Genomic DNA, 14,304 nt, shown 5'->3' on the forward strand with positions numbered 1-14,304 from the left:
TACTGAAACTTGACAATTCATTCAGGAGTTCGGAGAACGTGTCAAAAGCTGTTTTCTTGATACAAGTGTGATAGTTATCAACGGAGTTACTTCAGCGGCTGGTAGTATCGATGTAGTTGGTTCGGTAGGTACCAATGGTTTACCGTCAATGCATTTCTTAGAAGAAATGTTGTTACCAAGGTAGACTACTTGGACTTCCGGAATAAAGCATGAATAAATGTAGAAGCCCCCCAAATTATCGCTGGTTCAAAAATATAGAGATGAATTGTGTTCGCTCCAAGTTTGAGGTATCAACCATGTTTGTTTTCCAGATTTATTAGATCTTTACCATTATCAAGGCATTCTTCGCTAACTGTCATCAAGAAGTCCATCTCAGAGAACGGCTTCAAAGTAGGGGCAAATGAGAAGCCTAGAAAGCGGGACATGGAGTCTGTGCAGGGTGCCTGAACGTTTCGGCCGTACCCGTCCCCCTCCCTTTCGGAATGGCTTGTTTTTTCGCTTTGCCAGATGGTAGATTTCTTGCAAAGATGCGTCCTTACAAGTTCCTCACCGGGGGTTGCGATTCTAGCTTATCGAGTTATTTAACATCACAACCTCATCTAATTGGCCCAATATTTGTGTCACTCGTGAATGCTGCCCATCTTACCGCTCCATACGTTAGGACGGGAACCGACAATCCTTTATACGTGATGGTTTTGGCCCTATGACGTAATCTCCAATCAGCTTTAGCAAGTCCAACAAGGTTGCTGAATATCCTTTTGACTTTGCCTGCTATCTCCATCATATGCTGGTGATGGTTTGTGCTAGCACTCAACCATAACCTCTGGTATTTTAAGTCTGATAGACTCGTATCATATTACCCTGGATCCTTAATGTAGGCCTTCTGGCCAATTTTCCCTTCAACAGGATTGCCTCCGTTTTATTCGCCAAGAGCTTCAGCTTCATTTTCTTGCACCAGGTCTTAACGTATTCCGTGGTGGTGTAATCGACTCCTGCCCTCAATGAGGATGAGGATGTCATCCGCATATGCAGTCGGAGTAATCTGCGCTGCAATGTCGGATAATCTATTTATTAGCCCGTCAAACACCAGTTTCCACAAACTTCCTAGTATGAACCCCTGTGGGCAACCCTTGTTGGTCATTTTCTCTTCCAGGAGCTTACTAGTCCCAGAAAGCTGAAAACTCTATTGAAGTTTCCACGGAGTAGAGAAGCCGCATTTCAAACCCTAATCATAGCTCTCATAAGCGGCATAATGGTTATGATATCCTGGATAAAAGATGTGACAGCAGAGGAAGTCTACGTCTTCCATCAAAAAATTTTCCAGGGAGACTTTTTATCGAAACCACTTACCGAATGCCCCCAAAGCAGGCCCCAGACTTAACATACGTTGGAAGAAGGGGTGTGGGAATTGGGGGGTTGGCAGACTAGGAAGTGGTCGTTTATTTTAGGGATCCATTCTCAGAAGTCATCCAAGCCCATATATAAGTGGATACAAAGTTCGTGGAACCACCCTGTCACCCTGATTAAACTTTCATTAAGAAATTAGGAGAATAAGAAACTACGTCACTTCCCTGAGTAGGACCTCGATTGAGTGTTCATTAAAATTGACTTTTTACAATGAAAGCGAGCCAGCTCCCTAATATTGAAACGAAAATTGCTGTTGAGGCGACAAAATAACACTCTTCGGGAAGGACTTTGACTATCTGAACTCAACATAGTTCGCCTTCCTGATCCACTGCTATTCAAAAGTAGGGAAACTAAGCTGCCGACCAAACGGCAGATATCCTGGACCGTCATCAAAAATATTCCATTCTTTGGCGTAAGTAAGTAGGGTTTGGCCTTTCCCCGAAGGAACGTCGTCGCATGCTGGAAGCTTGGAAGCGGATCGACGAGCATATGGATTAAAGTGTCCCTTTTACCGCTGGGAGTGGTCACAAACGTGATCCCTTTTTAGCTCCGCTAACGCGGTGAATCTAGGAACGTGCAGCGTAGCATGGGCCATGGCAAAAAGGAATTCATTATTGCGGTTTCTCAAATAACAATGACCTAAGAAACGTATACCAGAATCACGAAAAGATTTATAGCTGATCGCAAGTTTTTCGATGATCTAAACAGTGAAGCCAACTGCTCACTCCTCAACCCCAATGATGGGCATTCTAAGAGATTGAGCGAGCATTTCACAGCGGTTTTCAACCATATGTTATCCGGTGAAATACCACCCCATGAGGATCGGTGCTCTGAGATGGCGAGGAGGTAGGCGGGGAAGCAAATCTGTCGTCTGAATCAACATCAAGTTTCTGACAAGAACCTCGACGTTCCGCATCAGGAAATGGTATTTTCACATTGAATTGCTGGTCGTAATGGAGAAGGCGAACGTTTTAAGGCTTAGCTAGGGTGATCAGACTCGAGTCTGCATAAATTCTCATATAAAGTGGCTGAAACCTCACCAGTGGTTGTCTAGTACCATGAGAATCGGCGTAGCCCTCTGAATTCACATATCTCAGGAGAATTCGGGGGATATGTGTTTTCATCCGATTACTATTAGCGGTTGGCCCCTTAATAGAAGTTTAATGGGGGTTCAAGTTACGTCCAGGCGAATAAGAAACCTTCGGGCCTCAAAATTGGAGTCGCCCTTACAACTCGGTAGCCATCCTCCTTATTTCGACAGAGATCTTGCATAGACCAGTATGAATGCTGAGTCAGGCACTCAATATAGATTGACACCGTTGTTGCTTGTGATATCGGAGCTCCGATTGTGGTCACAAAACCATTCTGAGTCTTAAGAAGACCATGGGGTAAGGTTTAAACGACCGTTAGTCACGTAAAATCACCAGGACTTACCCTCACACGGATGAAAGGGTTAATCACCTTAACACACGGAAACCGGCTTTTCCTCAAAACAGAAGTGAAACCAACAAGGCTACTGAACTTGACATCTTACTTGCTCCCAGTCATCCGTCAATCCTGGGAATATGGGACATTTCCCGGAGAGTGGAAGAAGGAGAAGATTGTTCAGATTCCCAAAAAGGAGCCTATCTTCAGGACCGCAATTGGAGAGGTATTTGTGCACTCCCTACCGTTGCAGAGATAATATCTAATATTATTCTGGAACGCATCAAGAAACAACATCTCGAAAATAAAGTCCCCAAGGAGCTGGCTGCATTGTCCTTGCGGATCATTTCGGAGCAAGCGGTGAGTTCAAAATCCTGCTTCATCTGCTCTTCACAGATTTCTAGAAACTTTCAACAGCAACAGAAAGTGTATCTGGAATGCTCTGCTCAGGTGGGGAACACTCTGAAGAAGCTTATATGATAGCTATTAACAGAACGACATGCGAGTATGTTGGAACGAAGTGTCCTATGCTGCACTGAGATAAAATCTCAGAGGAATGTGAGGTCGAAAATGGAATCCCGCAAGGTTAAATCATGTTGCCGATATTACTCCTTTTTGTTATCGGTTCTAAATGCTGCTTTTAATAAATAGCATGGAGGAGTCCAAAAGACCAAGTCATCTTTGTTCCATCCAACCTGGACTATTTTGATGACATCTATTTGCCCCTTTCACCGAGTCTAGGACCTTGACCAAATTGCTCTTGTTTTTGATGACGGTGGCACCGAATCCAATTTGCACGACACCAGCTCGGTCTTTGCTATTTTATTTAAAATATGAAAACGCAAATATCTGAATACCAGCATCAAGTTGGGTCTGTTTCGTTCTAACACTCTCTCTCTGTAAAGGAATGCTATCTAGGAATGCCGGTAAATTTGTTGATTAGAAGGGAGAGGTGACAATGGATAGACTTCTTTTTATTTAAGAAGGGACGATAACACTATTGCTAGGTATACTATGCAATGGAATCCCAGAGTGGTCTACGAGTAGGGCACTGTTTTGCTCTTACAACAAGTCCTGACAGTGATAGTTTTTGGCCCAGACGCGTACAAATGCTTACAGGATTATGGCCATCTAGACAGGGCGCTGACCTGTAGAGGGACCATCCCGCCAGACACAGCTTACCTACATTTTGCATTGCCAAAGTCGTGGACAAGAGGAAGAAAACCTCAGGTATTTTCTTCATGATTTACCAGTTCTAGCTAGAATCAGGCTGCAGACATTAGATACATAATTCTTTGGAGACCTCCAAGGTATCTCTGCCTACAAGGCGGAGAAGCTGCTTTGGAAAGTATCTGAATTAATAAATGTAGTTCTGGAAACGAGGGCTATGAAATTGTCTCCAAACCACCAGTTTTTACCCAAAAGTTATGGTCTTGTGACTAGTTTGACACTTTTGAGGGAAGCAGCTAAGTAACCTTGAATCGTTTTTGAAAAAAGAAGAGAAAGTTGTTGTTTGGTTGAGGATGCTGGGAGTCCCGTCCCCCGAAATCGTTAGTCAACTTTTTAGAGAAAGTATTGAGGAAAAGTGAGCTAACAAGCTTAGGATACCAGTCACTGACTTTTGGAGATCTGTTCTTAAAAAAAGTTTGGAACTTAAATCTCCAGAAATAATCAAGTCATCCCAAATTTTTAACATATCCAAACATACGAGGGCCGTTTGGAAAGTCCGTGCATAGTCAAAGAAATGGCACTGCTGACCCGACATGAGAATGGACGATTCTTAACCTACATAAGGACAAAATCTATGAGGGGTACCACGACCGTCTGGTTGTGGATAAAATCCGGCTCAATAGGTTACCGTGGTTGACCCTTCCAGCCCGGAAAGTCTATAAGGGCAATATCGACGGTAGAAAAATAAGACGAGGCACAGCCTGTCTGAGATGGAGCGATGGCGTAGGTCAGAATGCCAGATAGCTTTTAGGGATATCGAATTGGTCGACCTCGGTGCAAAACGGGTTATCTGGAGTTAATTACTAAGGCACGCCTAGACCGGACACCAGTTGTTCCGCCGTGGATGATGATGAAAACGCCCCAGGAGACTAAAGAGAAGCTAGATAAACACTATGGTGACTATGCATCTTCGATTAAAGCAGTTTATGAGTGGTTTCGAAATTTTCGGAGTGTTCATATGGGCGCAAGTGACGCTGATCGTTCTGCATACCCTGTTGAGGTTACTACTTAAAAAGTCATTGAAAAAATCCATGATACGATGATGGATGACAAGATTGAAGGTGCCTGAGATTGTCAGCGCTGTGGACATCTCGAGTGAACGACTACATAATATTTTGGATACACACTTGGACAAGGAAAGACTAGCCGCAAGATGATTGCCGCGATTGCTCACGCTTGACCAAAAATCGTGTGAAATGTTGCGAGGACGGCTTGCAGCTGTTCCAGAAGAACCCGTCGTCAATGTCCAATGAAACTTGGATCCACCAGTACACTCCTGAGACCAAGGAACAATCTAAACAGTGGGTCATTAAGAGGGAATCTCCGCCAAAAAAAGGCGAAGACACTTCCACCGACCGGAAAGATTATGTCGACGGTCTTTTGGGATTCACAAGGAATAGGATGAAGGTCATCGACTATCTGAAAGAGGGTACAACTATTAGAGGTGCATATTATTCATTGTTATAGAACCGTTTGAAAGCCGAGCTGCAAGAAAAACGCCCACAATTGGCCCACAAAAAATGTCCTTTTCCATCACGACAACGCAAGAGCCCACCTGTCAGCAGTTGTGGTCACAAAATTAATGGAGACAGGATTCCAACTCGTTTCACAAACTCAGACTTGGGTCCCTTGGACTACTATTTGGTTTCAAATTTCAAATTTGAAGAAATGGCTGGCGTGAAAAAGATTTTATTCAAGCGAATGCAGAAACGAATGACTTGAACAAACCCTATTATTCGGAAGGATTCATCAAACTAAAGCAGCGTTGGACGAAGCATATAAGCCTAAAAGGAGACTATGTAAAAGAGGTTTACCCCAAACAATTTAACAGTTTTTATTTTTGAAAGGACTTGTCAAACGACCCCCGTATTCGTATGAATTGTTTGTTATACAAGAAAAAGGAGTGACAGGAGGAATGGCAAAATATGGACCTGTAAAGCAGGTGTAAGCTGCTAAATAGATTTTATGAAAGAGGGATACCTTCTTAAAGATAACGATAACTCTTAGGAAAGACCAAACATTGAAAAGTGAATAGTTCCCCTTGACATAACCCGATAAGGATCATAATTCTACTATGTACTTCTCAAAAACCAGAGTTGAAATTGTCCCCCCTGGATTACAAGGGATGGGCAATCTTCAGTTATGTGTAGAGGTTACGGTCAATGGACGTCATACACATACAGAGAGGAGTGTAGAAAACATAAGCCAGAGGATGCGGGATGCTTCCTCAGCTGAATTACTTAGTGTCATCTATGACCTCATTTTCCGGAGCTAGGCAAGTGAATGAATTCTTCGTTATACAAAAAAAAAAGGATGACAGAAGGAATGAGAAAATATTGACCTGGAAAACAGATGTAAAATGCTGAATATAAATTTTATGAAAGAGGGATACCTTCTTAACGATAACTCTTAGAAAAGACCAGACATTGAAAAGTGAGTGGTTGCCCCTGCATAACGCGATAAGAATCTTAATTCTACCACTTCTACGAAACCAGGGTTGAAATTGTCCCCCCTGGATTACAAGCGAGGGACAATGGGCGCCATACACAAAGTGTAGGAGTGTAGAAAAAATAAGCCAAAGGATACAGGCTATACATGAACGCCCTAAAATTACCAGTGTTAGCAACAAACCGCAATCGGGTGTCTATGGATGAGGTTTATAAAGCAAGGTCAGGTCCCTGACAACGCAGTACCTGGGACACTAGAGATGCTGCAGTTCCATGTCTTCTCTGAGGAAGGACGATGTAAAATAAAGTCATAGGTAATCTAGGGAGAGAACTAGCTTCCTCAGCTGAATTACTTAGTGTTAGCCATGACCTCATTTTCCAGTGTCAGGTAAGCGAGTGTAATGGTTGTGAAAAATCAGCACTGTAAGGACACAGTGGAACAACAAAATCTTAAACCGCAAATGCCATTTGAATAGATTGAGGAGTCAAGCGAATGTGTCAAGGTTTTCTCTTTATAATCTCGCCACCTTTAGCAAAGTAATAGGCCATTCAGCGCAACCACTCATCATCACTTCATTCTAGTGTTATATCGAGAAGAGACTGTATTCTAAAAAAAAACTACAAGTCCCACTTCTGTAGAATAAACACCTCGCATCACACTAAGGCGAAATAAATATGGAGAACAAAAAATGTGGCAAAAAATAGTAGAATATTGAGGTATGCCTAAAAGCTCTCGTAAGTATCCTTGATGGCTTCATCATTATTAATTGCAACGTTGGAGTCGTTCGCTGCTTCTCAAGCACAATATGAAATCTACGACACTTTTATTTATATATGTATATCGACGTGTGAGTAGTATTCCACCTGAGCGACAACCAAGCAATCTCAGCGTTAAAAAGAAGCAATGGTGACCGTACTTGTCAGCCTTGAGGTACTCCACTTAATTTATGCATGAATTTCTTTTCTACGTGGACACTTTCGAATAGTCTTGGACTAGACATGTTCGGAATCTGGCAAGCCACTCATGGACAAGGTCTTCTGATCCTGGGGATGGATTTTCAGTTCGAACCACACCATTGACTGACCACACTATTCCGGATAGGACCAAAGAACTCCTCGCATCCGTGAGGGTGTAAGGTTCAGCGGGTTCGCTTGGTTGGTCCCAGTATCCGATTTGATTGCGAGTTACCGAGAAGGATCACTTTTTTTCGAAGCACAGATTTGATTCGTTGATTGACTTCACTTTGCACATTTTCAATAACTATTATTTTTTTTAATTAAATTACTTACCAATCGCGATACAAAGAACAGTAACGCCAACAATTTGCAACACACGCGCCATATTGATGCGAATGTGTTACAGAAGCTCTACGAAAAGGATTTTTGTTTCCAACTTGATCAAACTACACTTATTATCCTTTTTTTGCTGAATTATCTTCCAAATAAAAGAAAAAAAAATCACAGCTAGTACGGCATGTGCTGCTGTAGCTGCGAAACTGTGTCTAGAAAATCCAGTGCGCAAGCAGTATTTTAAAACACAGCCACTCTTACACTAGGTGTTGGCTACCGCGTCTGGGTCCTATTTATTAAGACTTTCACTGGCATGGTGGGGCTCCGTACGGGTTTCTGTTGAATTAGTTTCGTTTTTTTCTCTTGTACCCACTCGAAGCCTCTACTACCCATTTTTAACCATCTTTTCTTACTACCAACCAACACTTGCTTCTGGTGGCGGCGACATCGGCCAGAAAACAATAAAAAAAAAACGTAACAAACTTGTCACCTCTTACATATTGAATACAGAATGCTGTTTGACTGGAAATTTTCGTATATGTTGTTGTTGCGTATCTTTTCCTCCACATTTTCGCACCAAGCAAGAGTGCAAGAAATACCGAGGAATGGTAGAAGCAACACCAACATCGCCAACAGCAACAACAACAACAACAACAACGATGGTAGAAGTAACAGCCGAAGTCGGGGCAAGCTTCGCGAGATGTTGTCCCAGAGGTAGCAGTAGTGGGTGGTAGTGATGGCGGTGGTGGTGACGGGGCTCACATTGAAGATTTTAGCGAATTGGGGAATTATCAAGGAAGTGGGGACCCCCAAATTGGCTGAACTGAGAAGCGACATGCATTGAACGTATGTCGAAGATAATTTCAGCCAGACCGGCAAAGAAAACTTTTTTTTCCTCGTATCTGAAGTTGATGGATACCAAAAAGATGCAACAGATCGAAAGAAATTCCATGAAAAACGCAACACTTGCTTGGGATTTGCATAGAATTATCTGAACATGAGCATTTGGGTAAGATGGATTACACATTTACATATTTATGGCAATAATTCCTTGTATTCGAAGTTAAAGTTACTAAAGATACATCCAGAGTTACTAAAGATACACCCAGAGTTACTTAAGATACATCCATCTATATATGATTTTTTTTTTTGTGCGTACACGGAGGTGGAAAATCCTAGAAAGACACATCCGCCGCTCGAACGCCGGAACTACAGCGGGCGCGTGTGGGATTCACACCCACTAAAAACCACCCCCAGTCTGTCCAGCCCCAGCCCCGCGGGACCACCATTAAGGTATTACTTCGCGGGGTAGGTTTGCGCTTAGGCACTCATCCTTCTCCTATTTGCAGCTTTCCTCCTTCTTTGTTCCTTCAGCAACTCCTCCTGCATATGGATGATTGCGGAGCCAACCGCAAGCCACTTGTCCTCGGACTCCAGCATCTCAGTAACTAAGCTCTCCGGGGTCCCGCTCCTGCCCAGCACCTGGTTTAAGCTCCTTCTCTCCATCGCAAATCGTGGGCAGTGAAACATCATATGCTCTGGATCTTCCGGGATGCCATTGCATCTGGGACAGTTCGGAGAATCATCCAACCCAAAGCGGTGCAGATACTGCCTGTAGCAACCACCGTGTCCCGTGAGGAACTAGGTAATGTAGTAGTTGGTCTCCCCATGTTTTCGCTCAAGCCGCACCCTAATGTTGGGAATGAGCCTGTGCATCCACCGACCTTTCGTAGACTCGTCCCATCTCCGTTGCCATAGATCAAGCGACTCTGACCTTGCCGCATTTCTAAGCTGTGCATGCCCCTCCATACGTCTTGCATTGTACAGAACACTCATTTCTTTGGCCAGAACGTCAACCGGAATCATGCCTGCCACCACCAATACTGTCTCATCTGATGTGGTTCTAAAAGCACTGCAAACCCTCAAAGCCATCCGCCGGTAAATCGAGTTCACCTGCTTCCGTCTCTGAGAGTTTGCAAGCGCCTCTGCCCACACAGGCAACGAGCAGAGCAGAATGGAGCGCACCACTCCGGCTAGCACCAACCTCCGGCAATGTTTCGGTCCACTAATATTTAGTAACATTTTTGCAAGTGCCGTGGTGGCACTGGCTGCCTTTTGGCATGCATACCCTAGGTGCTCCCTAAAACTCAATTAGGTGTCAATTATTACCCCCAGGTATTTGATAGCCGGCTTTGATACGACCGTATGTCCACCGACCTCCACTTTTACAGTGTTATTTTTTCTGCGGTTCGTTATTATGACCGCTTCCGTTTTCGCGTCCGCCAAGATCAGCCCGGCCTTTTCTAGCCAGGACTTTACCGCTCCCACTGTTTCCGTCGCGTAAACCTCCACATCTTCTGTGTGTTTTGCTGCAACAACCAGAGCTAGGCCATCAGCAAAGCCGACGATCGTAGTCCCCTCTGGGACGGGAAGAGCAAGCACCTCATTATACATGATATTCCACAACAGGGGACCAAGTACCGATCCCTGTGGTATCCCGGCTGTGACAATGTACTCTTTGGGGCCCTCATCCGTCCCGTACCAGAGAGTCCTCTCTGAGAGGTAGTTTTCCTCCAAATTCGCTAAATATCCGGGGACGCCTATCTCAGCCAACGCCCCTTTAATTCTATTCCACTTGGCCGAGTTGAATGCATTTTTGACACCCAACACCACCACGGCACAGCAGCCACCAGAAATCAGTGCACCTTTTGCCAGGTTTACCACCATGCCAATTGCGTCCACCGTAGAGTGGGCACGTCGGAAACCAAACTGGCGTTCAGACAAACCATTGCTGGCTTCGACGATGGGCAGGAGTCTGTTGTAGATGACTCTCTCCATCATCTTTCTCATCGTATCCAACAGGCAGATAGGACGATACGACGATGGGTTTCCAGGTGGCTTGCCAGGCTTCGGAAGCAACACCAGCTTTTGCTGTTTCCACTAGGCAGGGAATATTCCTTCTTTTAGGCACACCTCGAAAGTGTTGGCGAAAAGCTCGAGCCTAGTCTTCACTGCCAGTTTCAAAGCTTGGTTGGGAATGCCATCCAAACCTGGGGCTTTGTTGTCACCGAACCTACCACATATTTCCCGCAGCTCCTCCACAGTTACAGGCGTTATTATGCCGTCATTTAGCTGGACAAAAATTTGCCTTTCCCTATTTTCGTGGTGAGGGAACAGAGCGGTAACAATCTGTTTCAGGAGGCGCGGACAGGTCACCTGGGGTGATTTCCGCAGCCTTTTCATCACCACTCTGTAAGCCTCGCCCCAAGGGTTTATGTCGGCATGGTCGCACAGCTGTTTGAAGCAGTTCTTTTTGCTCCTCCGAATGGCTTCCTTTAGGCGGCCACGCAATTGCTTGTCTGCCTCCTCTCGGAGGTCGCCACCAGGTTTTCCCCTGAGCCTCTGGCCAAGCCTCCTTGCCCGAAAACATGCGACTCGCAAACTTGCGATTTCGTTGTTCCACCAGTAGTTGGGTTGCCTACTGGGGAGCAATCGCCTTCTGAGCATAGTAGCATCGCATGCTTCAGTCACCCATCGAGTGATCTGGGTGGCTTTCTCTCCAGGCGTACCGGTCAGGGATATGTCGGATTTGAGCACCGCGGAAAACGTGTCCCCCTCGAAAACTTTCACTGTCCAACCAAGCATACCACTCGGCATTCTGCGAAAATTCTTTTTCGAGCTCGATCCGCCCTTGATCTCTATGCAGATTGCCTGGTGGTCGCTGTGAGTATAGTCCTCACTGACATGCCAAGCGATTCTACTGGCTAAAGTGGCACTCACATATGTCAGGTCGACTATAGACCCCAGGCCCCTTCCCCGGAAAGTGTACGAAGACCCAACATTCGCCAGTACCACGTCTAGCTCCGCGAATGCTTCGAGGAGAACACGTCCCCTGACATTAGTTATCCGGCTACCCCATTCAAGAGCCCACGCATTGAAATCGCCTCCTATTATGATCGGCCAACGTCCTCTTGCATCCAAAACAAGAGCAGCAAGCATCCGCTCATACTCGACGAGTGTAGCGCTGGGTGGAGCATAGCAACTGTAGATGTGATGATGAAGCCCTCCTCCGGGTGCTCCATTATTTTCTCAAAGGCTTTTACTCCACAAGTCCACAGCGCTGCTTGGCTCGTTTGGTCTTTGACCCAAACGCTACCACCGTGGTTTCGGTATCGTTCACTTAGTATGGCCACATCGATGTTTTTCTCGCGGATGGTTTGCGCGAGTAAATCCTGCGCCGCCTCGCAGTGGTTGAGGTTGATTTGTATCAACCTCATCTGCGATTTGTACTAAGGGCTCTCCTGTATTCCGGGCACCTGCTGCTGCCTGCAATGTGCCGATAGTCCACACCCTACTTTCCTTTGCACAGTAGACAATTTGGGTCAGCTCCGCAGTCCTTGCTGATATGGCCTTCCACTCCGCATCTCCTGCATTGCTTTGACCTGTAATTTAGGCTAGTGCATGACTTCGCAATGTGACCAAAGCCAAGGCATCTAAAGCACCGTTTTAACGCCACCTGTTCCCTGCTGCCCTAAAGTCTTCCCGATTTGGCTTAAGAATTTGTCCGCTCCAACATAAGATCTCCCTTCTGGGACCGTCTAATGCGGCTGACGTTGTCTCCCAAATTGGTGAGTTCGGAGCCTGCCTTCACTTTCCTGAGAATGTCGGTGTATGACCCTTCCCTTCCGTCTTATCTTCCTCCGATCATTTCTTTTCCGCGGTTTTACCTTTCCCCAAGCTTCCGCATTCGCCTTTGAAGGTTCGATCCCTTTTCTCGAGGTAGCCACTGCAGTATTTTCCCTGGTAGCTTCAAACGTACTTTTCATGAACTCCGCCTTTTTGGGAGTTGATTCCTTTTTTCTTTTCGGGGTTTGCTGGCCTGTTGAGTCATTCAGCTTCTCGCGCAGCCTCTTCCCCGGTTTCTCCCCTTTTGTGTTTTGAACCGGCGTTACTTGAGCTGCCTGGTTCACTTTTCCAATCGGCGACTTCCTTACTCGTTCATCCTGGGCCTTGCCGTACGTCAAACGAATGCCTCTTATTATGGACCTTATATTTTGGTGAATGTTCCTGTCCTCCTTTATAAACTCACACAGCTCCATGATCTTTTAACCGAGGGCAGTAAAGGCAGCTCCAGACTGATCATTGCCCAAAACATCGCTCAGGCGTCAGCGATTCTTCCTGCTATACGCTTCCCACTGGGGTAGCGATCGTGGGGGCTTGTGCCCGTGTGGAAGGGGATCTGCGAAAAATCGAGCTCCTTCTGAACAGGTCCGTCACTGGAGCCAGTTCAAGTTCCTCCCGTACGCTTGTAACAATGCCACAGCAGCCAAGGTTCCCACTACTGAGGCACTGCGGTCGTTGGATATCGACGGCCGGGAGCCCGCTTGCTCACTCCCAAAAACCACCGGTACTGGGTTTCCGAAGCCCTGCACCATAACTTTATTCTTCTTCTGCTCCTCCATGTTTGGTTTTATTTCCGGGTATCCTTCCCATAACCAATTTTTAACCACGGGTGGGCGTTTACTTCCCACCTACCTGGCCTGCGCATAAACATGCCCATACACGCACATCTCCGGATGCCCGCATGTGCACGGCCATCACACATTCGCCGAGCATTCCCTTATCCGCACGAAGGGACGCGCCTGATGGGAGATTTGGCAACTCCACACAGACTATATATGAGATTAATTTGAACTAGAATTCTAAGCCCTACCCCCTATGAGCTATATGCCCTTGGAACAATCATAGATACCAAAGATACCAAAAGATACTTTGAACCCTTTATCAAAGAAAAGATTGGATATCATTAGCTACAACTTTCTAACAAGGACAGCATCGTCCTTCACCAACGAAATCTCATCAGTTAATCTCATGAATAAATTAGGACTTCACCATTGACGAAATTGACATACTTTCGCCACTCAACACTAATGGCAAAGTTGAAATCAGATCCTCTAAAATTATCTTTATTAAATCATCTATTTCTTCCCTGAACGCATCAAACATCAAATTCCCTCAAAAAAAAAGATATTTTGCAAATTTTTCAGTCGGCATATCTCTGCAAGAGAATTATCTTTTCACAAAAGATTTCCATATTAAAATCATATTTTTGATACTTAACGTGACCTTATCATCTAAGATTTGATGCCAAAGGTTAATTGCATTGACAAATTTACCGGTTTTTGTTACGTACATACAAGATATTTCCTTATAGAGTTTTCCTTCTATATAATCTTTGAATTTCATCGCCCTGTTCGGTTAAGCCTAGAGGTCATAAATTTAGTTAGCACGTTTTGAATAATTATGCAAAACTATGCGTAGTGGTCCACCTTCGACTAATTACTGTCACCTCATATTCCTATGCAATATCTAACGTATGTTTTCAGATTGATTAGCAATTTTCTGGCCATACGTCACGCGTGGTTCATGCATGGTTGGGATATAAGTGGTTGTGACTGGTAAGATTTTAATGCGACGAAGTGAAATGGGCAACAAATAAGGCAGG

At 45.0% G+C, this 14,304-nt stretch overlaps 1 protein-coding gene across 2 annotated transcripts in view; it reads right to left on the reverse strand.

Annotated features, from left to right (window-relative positions):
* The window catches only part of LOC119647627 (chitin deacetylase 1), a 32,854-nt gene extending 24,778 nt beyond the window's left edge, over window positions 1–8,076 (reverse strand). The window contains exon 1 of one of the 2 annotated variants that reach the window (XM_038048684.1): window positions 7,800–8,076. In XM_038048684.1, coding sequence (XP_037904612.1) covers window positions 7,800–7,851 — 52 coding nt within the window. In that variant the 5' untranslated portion in view covers window positions 7,852–8,076. The remainder of the gene's footprint in view (window positions 1–7,799) is intronic. The other variant, XM_038048682.1, reaches the window with a different exon arrangement.
* Between the last annotated feature and the right edge of the window lie 6,228 nt (window positions 8,077–14,304).

This window comes from Hermetia illucens, chromosome 2, assembly GCF_905115235.1.
Source record: "Hermetia illucens chromosome 2, iHerIll2.2.curated.20191125, whole genome shotgun sequence".
NCBI classification, from domain to species: domain Eukaryota; kingdom Metazoa; phylum Arthropoda; class Insecta; order Diptera; family Stratiomyidae; genus Hermetia; species Hermetia illucens.